Raw genomic sequence first — 15,919 nt, forward strand, 5'->3', positions numbered from 1 at the left:
TATGGCTGACATGGGATAGGACATGCATACAACCAGCAGGGTATAGGGCACAACAGGACTCCAGGCCTTTTCAACATTTGTTCATGCATCCATTCAAGAAGGGTTTGAGTTTCTACCGTGTTAGGTGCTGCGGATATAGTGGCAAATAAGAGACACTGCTCCAGCTTTCTCTTTCTCTCTCTCTCTTTCTTTTTTTTGATGGTGCTACCAGTCTACTGGGGCCAAAAGACAGAACCCAGAAAAGTGCTGGAAAGAAGCACAAAGCATGGTGGGGGGGAGGGAGTGTGTCAGAGCTGGAGGTGGCTTCAGAAAGGGGTCCAGGAAGGCCTGCATGAGGAGGTGACATTTGAGCAGAGACCCGAGTGAGCTCAAGGGGTTAGAACGTAAGGATCTGAGGAAGAGCATCAAAGCAGAGGGAAGAGCAAGTACAAAGGCCCTGAGGCAGGAGTGTGCTTTGATTTTGGAATGCCCAGAGCCATGCCAAGGTGGCCAGTGGCCAGCGTGGCTGGTGGGGAGGGAGTGGTGGGAGAGGAAGGTGGAGAAGCATTCAGCGGCTCACCTTGCAGGGCCTTAAGGCCTCGGAGGAGTCCTTCCCCGAAGTGTGATGGGAAACCCTGGAGAGTGTGAAGAGGGGATTGGGTTTGGTAGAAGAGAGACTACCAGAAGGCCACTGAGGAGGCAGGTGCAAGTCGTCCCAATGAGACGGGGAGGGGAAGGAAGATGAGTGCGGTATGTGTTGGTGTAACCAGAGAAGGCTTCCTGAAGGATGTGGACAGGCACAAGCTAAGCCTCAAGGGAGCTGGAATTTTGGTGGCAGATGCAAAACAAAGGCTTCCCCAGAGGAGTTAAGGATGTGGGCAGATGCTTGGTGTGGGAGTGAGCATGAGGACCCTTAGGGTGTGAGGAGGAGACCCCAGCATCAGCTGCAGGGTGCGAAGTCACAGAGGACTTGGCCTGTTGGTTCCCCGGATGAGGCTCTCCAGGCCTTCCTCTGTCCCCACGGATGCAGCGTTCCATCCGCTCTCGTTCCTTACCCATCTCCATATGGATTTGAGTACTTCTCTTCCCATTTGCTCACTTAGTCCTCACAGCTACCCTGGGATGGAATCAGGGTAGGGGCACTGCCCCACCACTTTACCAAGAATTGTTCTTGCTTTAACGGGGCCTGTGGTGGAAAGAGAAGCTTTGTTGTCACATAGACCTAGACCTGATTCTTAGCTTTGCCACTTTCTGGCTGGACCACCTTGGGCAACTTGCCTCACCTCTCAGAGCCCCAGTTGCGTTGTGTTTGAATGGGGGTAGTGAGGGGGTGGTTATCAGTGTGTGCCACGGCCTGGCTCAGAGCCAGTGTAGAGAAGCCCTTGGTCTTTGTGGTGGGCGTGGCTGGCTCCTGCATGCAGTGGGTCTGGGACATCTGGGGTGGCTCATTATGTCCCTTTCCCTGCCCAGGTGCTGGTTGCCGAGGAGAACGTGGACTTCCGCATCCACGTGGAGAACCAGACGCGGGCTCGGGACGATGTGAGCCGTAAGCAGCTGCGGCTGTACCAGCTCTACAGCCGGACCAGTGGGAAACACATCCAGGTCCTGGGCCGCAGGATCAGTGCCCGCGGCGAGGATGGGGACAAGTATGGTATGTGCCAACCCTCTTCTCCTACCCCACATGCATGTCCTTCCTGGCCTCAGAGACCTCAAGTTCAAACGCCAGCTCTGCTGCTCCTGGCTGTGTGATCTTGGACCTGGCACTGATCCTTTCTGAGTCTGTTTCCTGATCTGTAAAATGGAAAATGGGGATGCAATAGTGAATCCTCGAGAGCACTGTCAGGAGTACTTACTGAAGATGTGAATGAGTTCTTTGGCTGGTAAATGCCCCCTAAGTGGCATTTGCTGTGGTATCAGTGGCTTGCCTGGGATGGCCTAAAGCAGGTGGCTGCTTCCATGCCACCACTCACCAGCCCCAGGTTCGGCCACTTCAAGGGGCAGGAGCCTCTAGGTGATGCTTTTTGGAAGCTGCTGGGGGTGGAAATCAGCCTAGTGTGTGTGTTATGTGCACGTGTGCATATGGGTGCTTTGAGCTTGAGCCTGTGCACCTGTGATACATGGCACACGTAACACCTTGGGCCATGGTCCTATTGACCTGCCCTTGACCCTGGAACTGCCCAACCCTCCTGGAGTACTTGGGAACTCTCCCCGCTCCCCTGCCTGTGCTGCCTCTGCAATGGCTGGGAGGAGTGAGACATCTCAAGCCGCTGGTCCACAAAGGTGCTCAGCAGTGAGCGAAACAGGCAGCGCTCCACCTTCCCAGAGCTTGGAGGGCATCTGGCCTAGACAGACACTGAGCAAATACCACACAGATTATTTATTTAAAATTGCCAGGCAGGAAAAGCGGAGACTGCTGCGAGGCCTCCTGGTCCTTGCCACTCACCGGGAAAGCACCTGCCCCCACCCATTCCTGCCTTCTCAGGCCCAGGTTCTGGGGATCTGGGGCTGTGGTCCTGTGTGTGGGGCCAAACCTGCCAGCCTGAGTGTTTTGGGGATGATGCCCCGCCTGCCTGCCAGCCCTGCCCGTTGCAGTCAGGACATGACAACAAGACAAATAATTTCTTGGACCTTTTATCTTGGACACCATTTATTTTCCCTCAGCCCCGGGGCAGGACTGACCTCATAGTAGGGCCCAAGTGTGGCAGCTGCACCGTCACTGGGGGCTGGGCCAGGCCAGGCCAGGCTGGGTAGGGCTGGGCCACACTGGGCTTGTGCACCTCCGGGCCAGCTGCCTCCTTTCTCCCCGACATCACTGTTCACCGCCTCTGCTCCCCTTCCACTCTCTTTCCCCTTCTTCCTTTCCCGGTTCTTCCTCGTTCCCTGTTTTGTTTCTGTCCACCTCTCTGTCCCCCTCCCCACCAGCTCTGCTTCCCTTCTTCGGACCACAGCTTCCCTCCTCCCCACCTCTCCCAGGCCCTCTGCTGGCCGCCTCTATGGGGCCTCCCATCCCTCGTGCCCCCCTCCACAGACGCCTGGCTGTGCTGGGCTGACCCAGGTGGTGGTTTTCCCTGGGATCTGCTGTCCAGTCGCTGCCAGAAGGGGCAGCTGGCTGGCCGTGGCGGGAGGAGGTGCCCTTCTGGGGAGTCCCCGGAGTTCTCATTGGCCCCTCCAGGCTGGGAGAGTACAGGGGGGTCAGACTCTGGTCTGAACCATCTGTCCACACCCTGAGACAGGAGGCGGGAGCTCGAGAGGGAGGGGAGCCTGGAAATGGCCGGCCCCTCACCCCAGAAGCAACTCGCCCTCTCATTCCCTCTGCCTGAACTGGGAACTCAGGGAATCTTTCCTGCTGTGTGACTTCAGACAAGCCCTTTGCCTTCTCTGGGCCTTGGTTTCTCTTCTGCACGATGCAATGGTTGGGCTAAAGCAGTGCTGCTGCTGCTGCTTTTTTTTTTTTTGAGACAGACTCTTGCTGTGTTGCCCAGGCTGGAGAGTGTAGTGGCACGATCTCAGCCCACTGCAACCTCTGCCTCCCGGGTTCAAGCAATTCTCCTGCCTCAGCCTCCCGAGAAGCTGGGACTACAGGCACCCGCCACCACGCCTGGCTAATTTTTGTATTTTCAGTAGAGACGGGGTTTTGCCGTGTTGGCCAGGGTGGTCTCGAACTCTTGACCTCAGGTGACCCACCCGCCTTGACCTCCCAAAATGCTGGGATTACAAGCATGATCCACCGCGCCCCGCCATGCTTCTTAAGTGTAGCATGCGTGTGACCACAGAGGGATCCTGTCCAAATGCCCGTGTTGGTTCAGTGGGTCTCGGGGGCGGGGCCTGAGCTGCTGCATCTGACAAGTGCCTGGGCGGGGCCAGTGGGCGGCACTTCCAGTACCTAGGGACTAGGCCTTCTTGGCTTCTCTGCCAGCACCACACTTTCTAAGATTTTATGATCCTCTCTCAAGGAATATGTTTCTGTACTCCTCCGACCCCCGACACCCAGGGCAGTGCAGGGCCTTGCTGCTGCTGCTCCATTTAAATGCCACATTAGAAACACAGATGAGGCCAAGGGACCCCATCTGTGAGCCCGGGGAGAGGAAGTGAGACAATGGAGCCAATTGAGGCTTCCAATCTAGATAATCAATACAAATATTATTGGGAGGGTGATTTATGTGGCCAAGCCAGGGCAGGAGGGTGGGGCTGCTCTGCATTAGGGGCCTGCTTTATCTCAGGGGGGAGGGCGGCCAGGGCGCCCAGGACAGTTCAGTTCAGGAACCTGCTCCCACTGAGAATAATGCAGTCTGAGATGTACCACACACTTTGTCAGAATCGTGTGATTTGATAACATGCAGTCTCAGAGTCTCAGCAAACACCACGGATACATCCCTGTAAACACCTGGAATCTGGAATCACCACAGACACTCAGAAACTCAGATTTGCCTCTGTAAAGGCCAGAATCCTGAGGTGCTGGCTCTGTGGGTGGGCACGAGGGGCTCTTGGCCTGCTGCACAGGAGTGGGTGGTCCTTCAGTGAAATCTGCTTAGATGTCAGTGGGCCTTCTGCACCTTGGTATTCTGCAAGAGGGTCTCCCTGTGGCCCCTTAAAGCTTTCCCAGTACCGAAAAGCTTTAGGGGCTCAGAGAGTGGGCCGCTCCAGGAATAAGGGACTTTCTCAGCCTTGCTTTGGGTTCTGGAGGGAGAGCACAGCTGGCCAGAAGGCTGGAGACTTAGGTAGTTGAATGTCTGGCAGGTGGGAGGTTGTTGGGGAGGGACATCCTGCCCACCTGGGATAATATCAGCCTCCCCTCTTCTTGCCCTTGGTGCTGGATACTCTGTCCTGCAGGCAGTTGCCATGTCAAAAAACACCACTGGAATGACAAGCAGGACACTGAGTTCCAGCCGCAGCTCTGCCACTGAGCATCCTGCAGAGCTGGGGAAGAGCCTCCATGTCTGGGCTTAGTTTCTTTATCTGCCAAGTGGGGAGGAGAAGGCCCCCTCCACCTGCCCTCAAGGTGGATGTTCCTAAGCCTGGGATGTGACGAGAGGGGGAGGCACCAACTCCTCAGAAGGAGGGGCCAGCTGAGCCCACACGCAGGGAGACTCCAGCATCGGGGAGTTTCTGGGGCAACTCTGCTTTTAAAGTTTACGAAACCTTATGATTGGATATTCCTGCCTGATTTTATTTGAAAAAAGATTTCTCTGTTTGAGAAAAAAAAAAATGATTGAAAAACCCTATTTTGCCGTCGGCCAGCCTCCAGACTGACAGCGCCCAGAATAACCCTGGGCAGGCCAGCACAGGGGTCCTGCTAGCCAGGGAGATGGTATTTGGAGGACTGAGCTTGTCAACTCGGGAATCCAATGGGATTTGAATCTTGGCTCCACCACTTTCGAGTGGGAGACTGTGGATCTGAGTTAGCCTTTCTGATCCTGTTTCCTCTTCTACAAACAGGGAAATTGAAATGGGAGAATCTTTTGCCCAAAGATTATATGATCATTAAACCAGTATTAATAATCACCACCTGACCTCCTTACTATGGGTGTGTGGGGCGGTGGTGCTGTTGTGGGCTCAGGTGAGGAGTTGCCATCAGGTACTGGTTCCAGAGGCTTCCAGAAAGGACCTGAGGGAAGAAGCAGCTGTGCTCCTGTCTGCCGTCAGTGGGACCCTGGCAGGTTAGATGCAGGTAGAGGAGGCGTCCTCCGGTGATTCCTAGCAGCAAGGTCTCTGCCCCCATGAGGGAGGAGGGCCTTTGGCTGCCCTGATTGGGTGTGTCTCCCCTCACTCACTTATTCATTCTACATAAAATACCAAGCACAAGCACCAGGGGAGGGGGCTGCTGTGGTGAGTGACATGCCTCGTCCCAGTCATCAAGGAGCCTTCAGTCTAGGGCCCCCTGTTCCTTACTAGAGGCTGGCTTTGAGTAGGAAGAACCTAGGCTATGAACTTTCCACGTGACTGTGAGCCCACCCGTTCTCTCCCTGAGCCTCAGTTTCCCCACCTGTAATGTGGGTGGGGTAAAGGGTATGCAGCTGGTACTCTGCAGCTTCCTCCAGCTCAGGCATGAGGTGAGTCTGTGATTCCAGCTTCGCAGGGAGTCAGCGGCCCCAGTGCAGATGCTTCCCTGAGCCCCCAGGCTGGGTGCAGAGCCCCGGAGCCCCTGTGCTTGCCCTTGTCCCAACAAGGGTCCTGCTGCGGTGGAACCATCTGTTGACGTGGCTGATGCCCTGTGAGAGTGTGAGCTCCTTGGAAGGAGTGACCTTGTCTTGCTCTTTGCCATGTCGCCATGTCCAGCACAAGGCCTGGCAGAGAGCAAGGCCCCTTTAAAGGCATCCAGAAGGATGCATAAAATATGTACAGGCAACTCAAAGCGGAACCGGGGGCTGCCCTCAGTGGCTCACACAGGGCGGAAGGTGGGGGCTTCAGGGCTATTGCTGAGTTGGTGGTGGAGCTGGGAGGAGGTCCTCTCATCCCCATTTCCCTTGTTCTGGTAGTTGCCAGAGGTCCTTTGGACTGGTTGGGTGGCTGACGTAGCAGGGACCCCTAGTCTCAGAGTTGAGCCCCCATGGTCCATTTTCCACGCACATCCTAACATGTGAGCGTGTTCCTCCACAGCGCAGAGGTGCTCGTCTCACTTCGAGTAAAACTCATGTCCTTGAGTCAGCTTGCAGGCCTGGTGTGCCTGGCTCCTGATCCTGTTGCAGCCTCAGGCTCTGCCTCAGCTCCTTGCTCATGTGGCCGCAGCCACAGCAGCCTTCCGGGCATCCTGTAAACGCCCTAGCACTGTCCATCTGAGGGCCTTTGCATTTGCTGTCCTGAGAGTGCTCTTCTCCCAGATATCCCCCGGCCTGCTCCCTCACCCAGTCAGGCTTCTGTACTATTGTCCCCATATCAGAGAGTCCCCAGCTCTGTCCCCACTTCCTAGCACTTGTCACTATCTGACCTTCTGTTATATATTTAGTTACCCACTATCTGTCTCCCGTGTTTAGAGTGTAAACTCCTGGAGGGTAGAGGTTTTTTCTGTCTTGTTCACTCCTGCATCCCCAGTACACAGGGCCAGCCACGAAGACACTCTCAGTGTATGCTTGAGCAAGTGAATGTATGGGTGACGCCTGTGTGTGTCAGGGTGTGTGGCAGATATCATTTCCCCTGGCGCATTGGGGCAAAGGGGCTTCTTTCTGTTTGGCACAGATCTCAGTGCACAGTAGGTGCTTGGCAAATCAGTGCTCCCTCCCTCCTTTCCCACCACCCTTCCTTTCTATCCAGCCAACCTTGCACTGTGCAATGGGGATAGGGTGATCATCAGACCCAGCTTTCCCCAGGAGCTCTCCCAGCTGGGAATGGAACTTCCTATCTCCACCTAAACCCCTGCCCCTCTGAGCTCATGTCCCACAACTTCTGTCCCCAGGGAGGACCATCCACACCTCACCAACCCCCTGACTGACATGGCGGCACTAGAGCTACAGCGAGGGTTAAATAGAGCTCCCGATGAACCCTATTGATTTTCCCCCCTGACTTTCTGGTGTGTCCATACGGAGAAAGGGAACTGTGGGCACCTTTGAGAAAAGACCATATACAGCAGTGTGTGTGTATGTGCATGGGTGTGTGTGTTACAGTGGACGGGGAAGCGACTCCAGAAAGGATACCTTCTCCTCCAACTCCACCTCTCTCTCCCTCTCTCAAGACCTGGTCTGCCTTCAGTAGGGAAGGAGGGAGGGCTGACTCGGGGTGACCCCTCAGTGCTGTCTGTAGTGAGGATGGTTCTTCACTGGGGGAAGACGCCTGGAGAGCAGCCAGCAGCTCTGTCAGCACTGGGATCTTTGTGGCTGGCCAGCTACTGTCCAGCCCTCGCAGGGCCCCAGACCGGGGGCCCAGCCCCTCGCTGGCTGCCAGCTCCCCTGCTGCTCTTGCGGGTCTCGGGGACTTTACCCCAGGCTTGGGGAAAACAAACTCACCCTCCAGCTTTGTTCTCTTGGGTTCTGCCTCTTTGGGTCTTGTCCCCTGCGTCTGTGGGATTCAGCTCTGTCTCTGTGCTGTGTCTCTCTCCAGGCCTCTGGCTGCCTCTCTGAGTCTTTCCCTGCTGTTTCCTACCCTTCAAACCCAAAGTCTTCACAGCAAGGCCCCGGATCACCCTCTAGGAAACCTGGCTGGGGAAGCACACTGGGATTAGTCAAGCAATCAGTCAATCAGTCAATGCCACTTCCCTTTTCTGTCATCACCAGCCTGCGTAATGTCTGTTCCCACTCTGCCTGCATACCTCGGTCGGAATCTCCATCTGTCTCAGACTGGCTCTGGCCTTGCTCTGCCTGTGTTCAAATCCTGGTCCTTTTAACTTATCTGCATAACTGACTTAGTTTCTTCATCTGTAAAATGGAGTAATAGTTCCTATCTCATAGGGCTGTTGTGACGATCAAATGAGATATTCCATATTCACACTCTGTTTTGTTTGTTTGTTTGTTTTTTAAATGTAGTCTTGCCCTATAGCCCAGGCTGGAGTGCAGTGGTGCAATCTCAGCTCACTGCAACCTCCGCCTCCCAGGTTCAGGTGATTCTCCTGCCTTAGCCTCCCGAGTAGCTGGGATTACAGGCACATACCACCACACCCAGCTAATCTTTGTATTTTTATTAGAGACAGGGTTTCACCACGTTGGTCAGGCTGGTCTCGAACTCCTGACCTCAGGTGATCTGCCTGCCTTGGCCTCCCAAAGTGCTGGGGTTTCAGGCTTGAGCCACCGCCCCACATTCACACTTAACATTGCCTGACACATGGTAGATGCTCAGATAACTAGTCACTGTTACCATCATTATTTAGTCATTTTTGCTGCAGGCATTAAAGTGGGAAGAGACAACGTGAGTTTTTTTGTAGAAAGTTTTCTCTCCAGCTCCCTTCCTGCGCTCTTTCCCCTTTGCTGCTCTCCTCTCTGGATGCTGGAGAAGGGAGCAGAGCCTTGAGCCCTTTTTCTTTACACCACTCTCCTTGGCCCCAGCCCTGGGTGGCCTCTGGGCTCCTGCTCTGTGCGGAGCCCTGGCGAGACAGGCTCTGTGGGCCTTCCTTCTCGGGCAGCTGTGGCCCGGGGCTTCTCTTTTTGTATTCGTCTTGTTTCATGCAGCCTTTTCTCCTCTTGATCAGATCTGAAACCTGCCTTGCCTCTCTCTGGCTGTGGTCGCAGCCCAGCCCTGGGTGGTCCTGAGGGCTTCCCCCTCTCCTGATATCAAAGGTATCTTTCTCAGGGTGACCCTAGGGGCTCCCTCCTTCCTCAAAGTCATTTGGAAGTGGAGCTGAGGGAAGGTGGACATCCCCGCCACTAACTGCTGCCCGAAGAAAGTAGGGCCAGAGAGAAGATCCTCCTGCCTCCTTCACTGTTCACTCACTCGCTCCTCAGGAAAGGGACTGGGGCCTCTGAGAAGTGAGGGCTGGGGTAGACAGGCAAAGTCCGAGACTTCTGGGTCGGACTGCCTGGGCTTGGATCTCAGCTCTATCACTGTGTGACTGTGGGACTTGGTTTTCTCATCTGTAAATTGGGGATAATAACAATAGTTCAAACCTCCTAGGATGGTGGTAAGAATTAAATGAGATAATGCATGTAAGGTAGTTAGGACAATGCCCAGCACATCATAAACTCTAAAGAAATGTCAGTTACTGATACTTTCCAGTGTGGTAGAACTGAAAGAGGCCTCAGAGGTTACCTAGATCTGGCCCAGAGAGGGAAAAGGTTTTCTGCTGTGTCACCGAGGCTGGGGATGGGTGGGTGGGAGCCCATGGTTCCTGCAAGTAGCACCGAGAGTCACACCAGGAAGGCGCACAGTGGTGAAGGGCATTGACTGTGAAATCAGACACTGGACTCAGACCTTACCCTGCTCTTCCCAGCCATGTGAGTCAGGCAAGCCACTTCACCTCCCTGAATTTCGTTTTCATTAGCCAGTGAATGGTGTTAGTCATCTCCACACCACAAGGCTGTTGATGAGCTTATTAAAACTGGCTTGCTGGTCACTCACTCTGAGCCAGGCGTGGGATAGGCGCTGGAAGTCAGAGTGGTGATAAGACAGACAGGTTCTTGTCCTCGTGGAGCTTACTTTCTGCTGGGTAGAGACCGACAATAAAAATAAGAGTTTCGGAGAAGAGCTCTCAGGAAAACGGAGCAGGGGAATGGGGTAGGGCTGGGCTGGGGAGGGTGGTGCCAGCATTAGACATCATGGTCTGGGAAGGCCTCTCTGAGGGGCAATATTTGTGCCACAACCTAGGAGATGAGGAGCCACTCTGGAAGCTCTGGGCAAAGCAGCCTCCAGGCAGAGGAACGGCATGTGCAGGGGCCCTGCGGCAGGAGCATGCTTGGTGTGCTACAGCGGAGCAGCAAGGAAGGGAGGTGGGGCTGGCCCACAGGGGCCAGGCTGTGTGGCCTGTGTGGGTCCCAGTGAAGAGTTTACATGTTCTTCTATGTGGGTTGGGGATCCCTAGGAGGTCTTTAGCAGAGAAGGGACAAAATTAAATTGATATATTTTTTATTTTATTTTTTGAGATGGGGTCTCACTCTGTCGCCCAGGCTGGAGTGCAATGGCATGATCTCTGCTTACTGCAACCTCTGCCTCCTGGGTTCAAGTGATTCTCCTGCCTCAGCCTCCTGAGTAGCTGGGACTACAGGTGTGCACCACCATGCCCGACTAATTTTTCTATTTTTTTTTTTTTTTTTAGTAGAGATGGGGTTTCATCATGTTGGCCAGGCTGGGTTCGAACTCCTGACCTCAGGTGATCCACCCGCCTCGGCCTCCCAAAGTGCTGGGATTACAGGCATGAGCCACAGCGCCTGGCAAATTTATATTTTGAAAGGATTCCTCTGGCTGTGGTGTGGAGGAGAGGTGGATGGGGGTGAGAATGGCAAGGGGAGGGGGCTGTTGAATTGTGCAGGCTGGAGGGCACAGTGGCCCGGCCGGGGCCGTGAGGAAGTCTGATGAGCAGGGTGAGGTAATGTCATCAACTCCTCTGCCTGGCCTGGTGCAGGCCCCACGAATGGAGCTGTGCCTGAGCCCGGATGAGGTTTTCAGCTCTTGAGAGCAGCATCCTGGGGGCTTGGGTCATGGGAGTGGGTGCGTGATGCTGAGGACCTGGCCTGGGTGGTGTCTCTCTCTTCTCCTTCTCCTGTCTCTCCCTCTGTCTCGTTTTCTCTCTCCCTCTCTCTCTGTCTCTCTCAGAACTGCTGCTGCTATTACTCCCCAAAGACTTTACATAATTCTGGCTCGGCTCCCTCCTCATGATGTCATGTGCTGAGTGGAGTCTAGGTCACTCCATCGCATGCTGCGGTCGGGGAGAGAACAGACTTCTGGCTCCCCTGGCGTGCCGGCCAGGCGCAGACCCTCCCCATGCTGGGGTGGGGGTGCTGAGGCTTGTTGTGGGGTGGAGGTGCAGCCTCTGCCCCAGGTCCTTTGGACAGCCAGGCAAAGGCCAGGGCTTGCTTCCTTTGGTGGTGCTGGCTGGTGAAGGGTGGGGGTTGCGCTGGGAGGCCTGTCCCTCCAGAGCTGGGGGCCTCTCCCCTGGAGCCCAGGCCCCAGTAGAAAGAGGCAGGCAGTCCTGAGGTCAGCCCCTGTTACCGGGTTGATGCTCTGAATCTAAGTTTCCTACATGGTAGAATAGAGACAAAGGCACCCAATCTCATGGGGATGGATGGTTCAGTGCACTCTAAGGGGAGCACAGCAGGAACTGTTGCGAGGACAGAGGCCCAGGCATATGCTGGGAAGGGCCGAGAGGGAGTCTCCCCCTTGGGCCTACTTGGGGTTGTCTGGGTCCCAGCTCAGTGGCTTTACCTACTTCCTGCATCTCCCATCCCTGCCCCTCTGCTAGACCCCACTTCCTAATCCCAAGGAGAAGGAGAATAGGGTCAAGCTCCTCCCCCTTGCACAGGTAGGGAAACTGAGGCTCAGAGTGGGGTATGACTTGCTCAAGGTCACACAGCCTAGGATGGCAATGCCAGAAGGAAACTAGACCCGGTGAGCCCCAGCCCAGGCATTTTTTGATGCATTTTACAGTGTGGGATGCCTGCAGCCCTGAAGGATGCTGGGAAGTTCAGGTCATAGCTCAAGACCTGAGGAGGGAAGCTCTGCTGCTCCTCCCCACTTGCAGACACCTCCGATTTCCTTCCACTGTATTTTCGTTTTTCTTTTCTTTTGGGAAAACAGTTTGGCTTTGCAGTTGGTAGGAAAATTAACATTTATTGAGTTTTCTCTCCCTGACCTCTGAGAACAGAGTGCTAAGCTCTTCACAGCATCATTTTGTATAATCCTCACAATAACTATTGAAGATTATACCCCCATTTTACAGGAGAAGAAACTGAGACCCAGGGTCATACGGTTGGGGCCGTGGATTCATACCCAGATTTGTGCACCCTGAAGCTCTCACCTTTCCCCCTCATCAGAAGCGCCCGAAATTGTCCTGATGCCCCCATAACTCCTCACCCGCTGTGGGGCCTGAGCTTTGCGAAGAGATGGAGAAAGCAAGTTTCAGAGCTGCAGTGATGTTTGGCCCTGGGGAGGGAGCTCACAGACGAAATGACAGGGAGTTTGACTTAAGGGGAACAGGGAGGATCAGGGGCTTGTACCCACCGCCATCTCAGCGTTGGTAAATATTCCTGACTCAGTGTTGACCAGGGCTAGGGGGAGGTGGAGGGAAGAATGTGCCTCCCCTTGTTTCTAGAGTTACTAAATTCTTGTTAGATCTTTAAATTTTATGTAAATTCTTCTTTTTTTCCCTCTTGGAAAGGTGGGTATCGTATTTTAATTAGTAGTGGTGTCAAAGGAGGGCTAGATTAATTATTGGAAATCTCAAGTTCCAGATGGTTTTAATTTTCACAGCAGGGCACCAGGGTCTATATTTGTAATTTTTTTTTATTAAAATCATACCTAGTGTATTTTAGGGGCACTGAGGTATACTCTTTGTGGCTCCAAGGATACTGTACTCAGGAATTTGGGGCTATGATTTTTGTTATGGAGAAGCAAGTCACTTGTCACTGAAATTAAACTTTTGTGGGTGAGGGAGGGGCAGGGGCTAGGAAGCAAGGGGTCAGGAGAAAGAGTGCATGAATTGGGAGGGGGCGGTCACAGGCAAAGAAAGCAGGTGGTATTGGGGAGTCAGGCACAGGGGTTTAAGACCAGAGAGGACAGACAGCTAAGAGAGGGCGTGTGGCCTACCCAAAGTCACACAGCAGCCTTCTGGGGAGAAAAATGTGGGCTGGCAGAGGGAGAGGAAAATTTGATTTGGATACAGCACACCTAATCAAGGGACAGTCACTCTTTGCCTGCTTGATGTCCTTGTTCAGGCAGGGGTTTGGGGGATCCGCTCTGGACCCCTCATCCTGAGGGAGGCTCTGTGGAGCATGGATGGTGTAGCTTGGGGTCTCCCACCCTGGGGGGATCGCAGGGGGAATTGGGTCCTGACTGGAATTTCTGGGCTCCTGGGAGTTAATTACCCTTCAGCTTTGGTGGCCTCCATGGAGGGCAGTGGAATACCCTGCATCCCCTTTTCCAGGGAGCTCGCACCTCACTCCCCATGCCCTTCCTGCTATGAAGAGCCAGGGTAAAGGTGCCAGGGGGCACTAGCAGGGGTTCCAGATGTTTGCTCTGCAGGAAGGGGCCATAGACCTAACTTTTGGAGGAAATAGCTTGACGTCCTGAAAGGTGGGGGAGGTGTGCATGCACATGCCTGCATCTGTGTCTGTCTGTCCCCTTGGTCCCCTTAGCTACTTCTCTGTGGTTATTTGTATGGCATCTGTCCTGATTTGGGGAATGGGGTTTTTTTTATGATTGTCTGTCTTGCTTTGTGTTTGGGGGATGGAGTTATTTGCACTGCCTCCTGTCCTGCTTGGGATAATGGCCTTTTTGTATGGCTGTCTGTCCTGCTTTGGGAAATGGGTTTTTTGCATGGCTCTTTGTCCTGTTTGGTGCAGTAGAGTTGAGGGGCTAGGGAAAGTGGGTGACAATGGGGAGAAGGGCACACTGGTGTTTAGCCACAAGGGGCAGAACTCCCTTCTGGCTGGAGCCATCTGGATCCCAAGTGGAGCCAAGAGAGGCTGGAGGGAAGGGAAGGGAAGGTGATAGGCAGCTTCCGTCTCCCTGCCTGAGGGGCAGGGACTGCTACTTCTCTGACTTCTCTGTGGTTATTTAGGCATCTGTCCTGTGGGACTTGTTAGGCCTCCCCATGCCTGATTTTGGGGGATTGAGGAACCAAAGATAGGATCAGGGACCATGTCACTGAGCCTTTAGACCAAGCCACTGCCCCTGGTAATAAAATGTGTCTTGTTCTCCTTCTGCCTTTCGAAGCCCAGCTCCTAGTGGAGACAGACACCTTCGGTAGTCAAGTCCGGATCAAGGGCAAGGAGACGGAATTCTACCTGTGCATGAACCGCAAAGGCAAGCTGGTGGGGAAGGTGAGTGACGCTTTGGATTCCTGGGAACTTGGGCTTCCCCTCTAGCAGCTCTGGGAGCTGGAACAATGTGTCTGTGGCACTGTCAGCCCCAAATGGAAAACAGGCCGTGTGTGTGTGTGTGTATGTGTGTGTGTGTGTGTGTGTGTGAGAGAGAGAGAGAGACTGTAATCTCTTTCTTTCACCCCACCCCATCCCCCACTTCTCTTCCCTGGGCACTTGAGCTCACCAGGCTGAGGTATCCATGGCTATGACTTACGGTGCACATAGGGCCCTGGTCTCTCCTGCTGGGTGTGGAGCTCTGGCTTGCTTGATAGTGGGAGGATCCTTGAGGGGCTCTGGGGCACCCCAGCTACCTATCCCTGACTCTGGGAGCAAGGAACCGGCAGGCCAAGGGCTGTGACTCCAGCCATCATTTTAACAATCGCCAGGGGCTTACAGCGCCGTCCTGCAGCAGTGGCCTCTAGAACCTGGCTGCCTTGTCAGCGCTGGGCCTCATGGTTCTAGCATTTCAGGAAGATTTTATTACTTTGAAACTGGCAAGAGAGCTGCATGTAACAAATTAGGGCGGAGGCAGGGGAGGGTGCAGGTCGGGGGGACCCTCAGGTTGGGGAGACCCACGTGTGTGGAGATCTCAGTCTCCAATGATGCTGCTTCTCAGCACCCCTGTTCGTTTCCTGGATGCGCTTGTTTGCAGAAGTCAGGAACTGGCTTCCTCTGGGTGTTCAAATGGAAGGTGTTATCCACAGGAGCTCTATGGTAGGGTCAGGTTTTCTGTCCTCTTCTCTCTGCAGGGACTGACTCCCATATCCAGCTTGTGTAACCAGGATTGAGGGGGTTCTGCCTGGGTAGGTGGAGTGGGGTGGAGGGTAGGCCTGGATTCCAAGGGGGATGGGCTTGTGCTTGGGGCAATGCCCTGGCTGATTATTTGCGGTTCATTACATCTTGTTGGGGATGGGGAGATGACTTCAGTCTTGCTGAAGCTATGTTTTTGATTTTTTGAATTCCCCAAGTCTTATCCCTCCCCCCTCCCCCATACCCAAGAGGCTAGGGAGGATGTAACAGGCCAGGAATCCCAGTCAGGGCATTGTCGCATTATTTTGTTAATAATTACAGTCATAATAGCCTCTGCTAATTGAGCACCGACTTTCTGCCTGGCACTGAACTGAAATGCTTCCAGTGAATGCCAGGAGGCTGCCACCGCTACCATCCCCATTCCACAGATGAGGAAGCCGAGGCTCGGCCACGCCCGGGCACTTGTCCCAGGTCCCACACTAGAGCTCGGCGGGATTCAAAGCCTGGTTTGGAAGGAAAGGATTCCAGCCGCACTGCCCACACCAACTGAGGCTTCTCAAACAGCAAAATAATAGTAATCCGCAGAGCGCGGCTCCGGGATGCCGAGGAGTGGTTTTAATTAGTGATTCACTTTCCGCCGTTGCAAAGCCGGCCGGCCGGTGAGGGGGGTCGGGGCCGGGGCCGTGGACTGGGGCGCGGGCGCCGGGTCCCCCTGGCCTGGCCGGTCCCCCTGGCCTGGCCGGTCGTTTCCTGTG

The 15,919-nt window shown here is 54.4% G+C and overlaps 1 protein-coding gene across 1 annotated transcript in view; it reads left to right on the forward strand.

Annotated features, from left to right (window-relative positions):
• The window catches only part of FGF18 (fibroblast growth factor 18), a 38,036-nt gene that overhangs the window by 14,744 nt on the left and 7,373 nt on the right, over positions 1 to 15,919 (forward strand). The window contains exons 3-4 of the mRNA XM_017849404.1: positions 1,450 to 1,630; positions 14,266 to 14,372. Of these exons, the coding sequence (XP_017704893.1) occupies positions 1,450 to 1,630; positions 14,266 to 14,372 (288 nt within the window). The remainder of the gene's footprint in view (positions 1 to 1,449; positions 1,631 to 14,265; positions 14,373 to 15,919) is intronic.

The sequence above is a fragment of the Rhinopithecus bieti genome, unplaced genomic scaffold, assembly GCF_001698545.2.
Source record: "Rhinopithecus bieti isolate Rb0 unplaced genomic scaffold, ASM169854v2 scaffold_30732, whole genome shotgun sequence".
NCBI classification, from domain to species: Eukaryota; Metazoa; Chordata; class Mammalia; order Primates; family Cercopithecidae; genus Rhinopithecus; species Rhinopithecus bieti.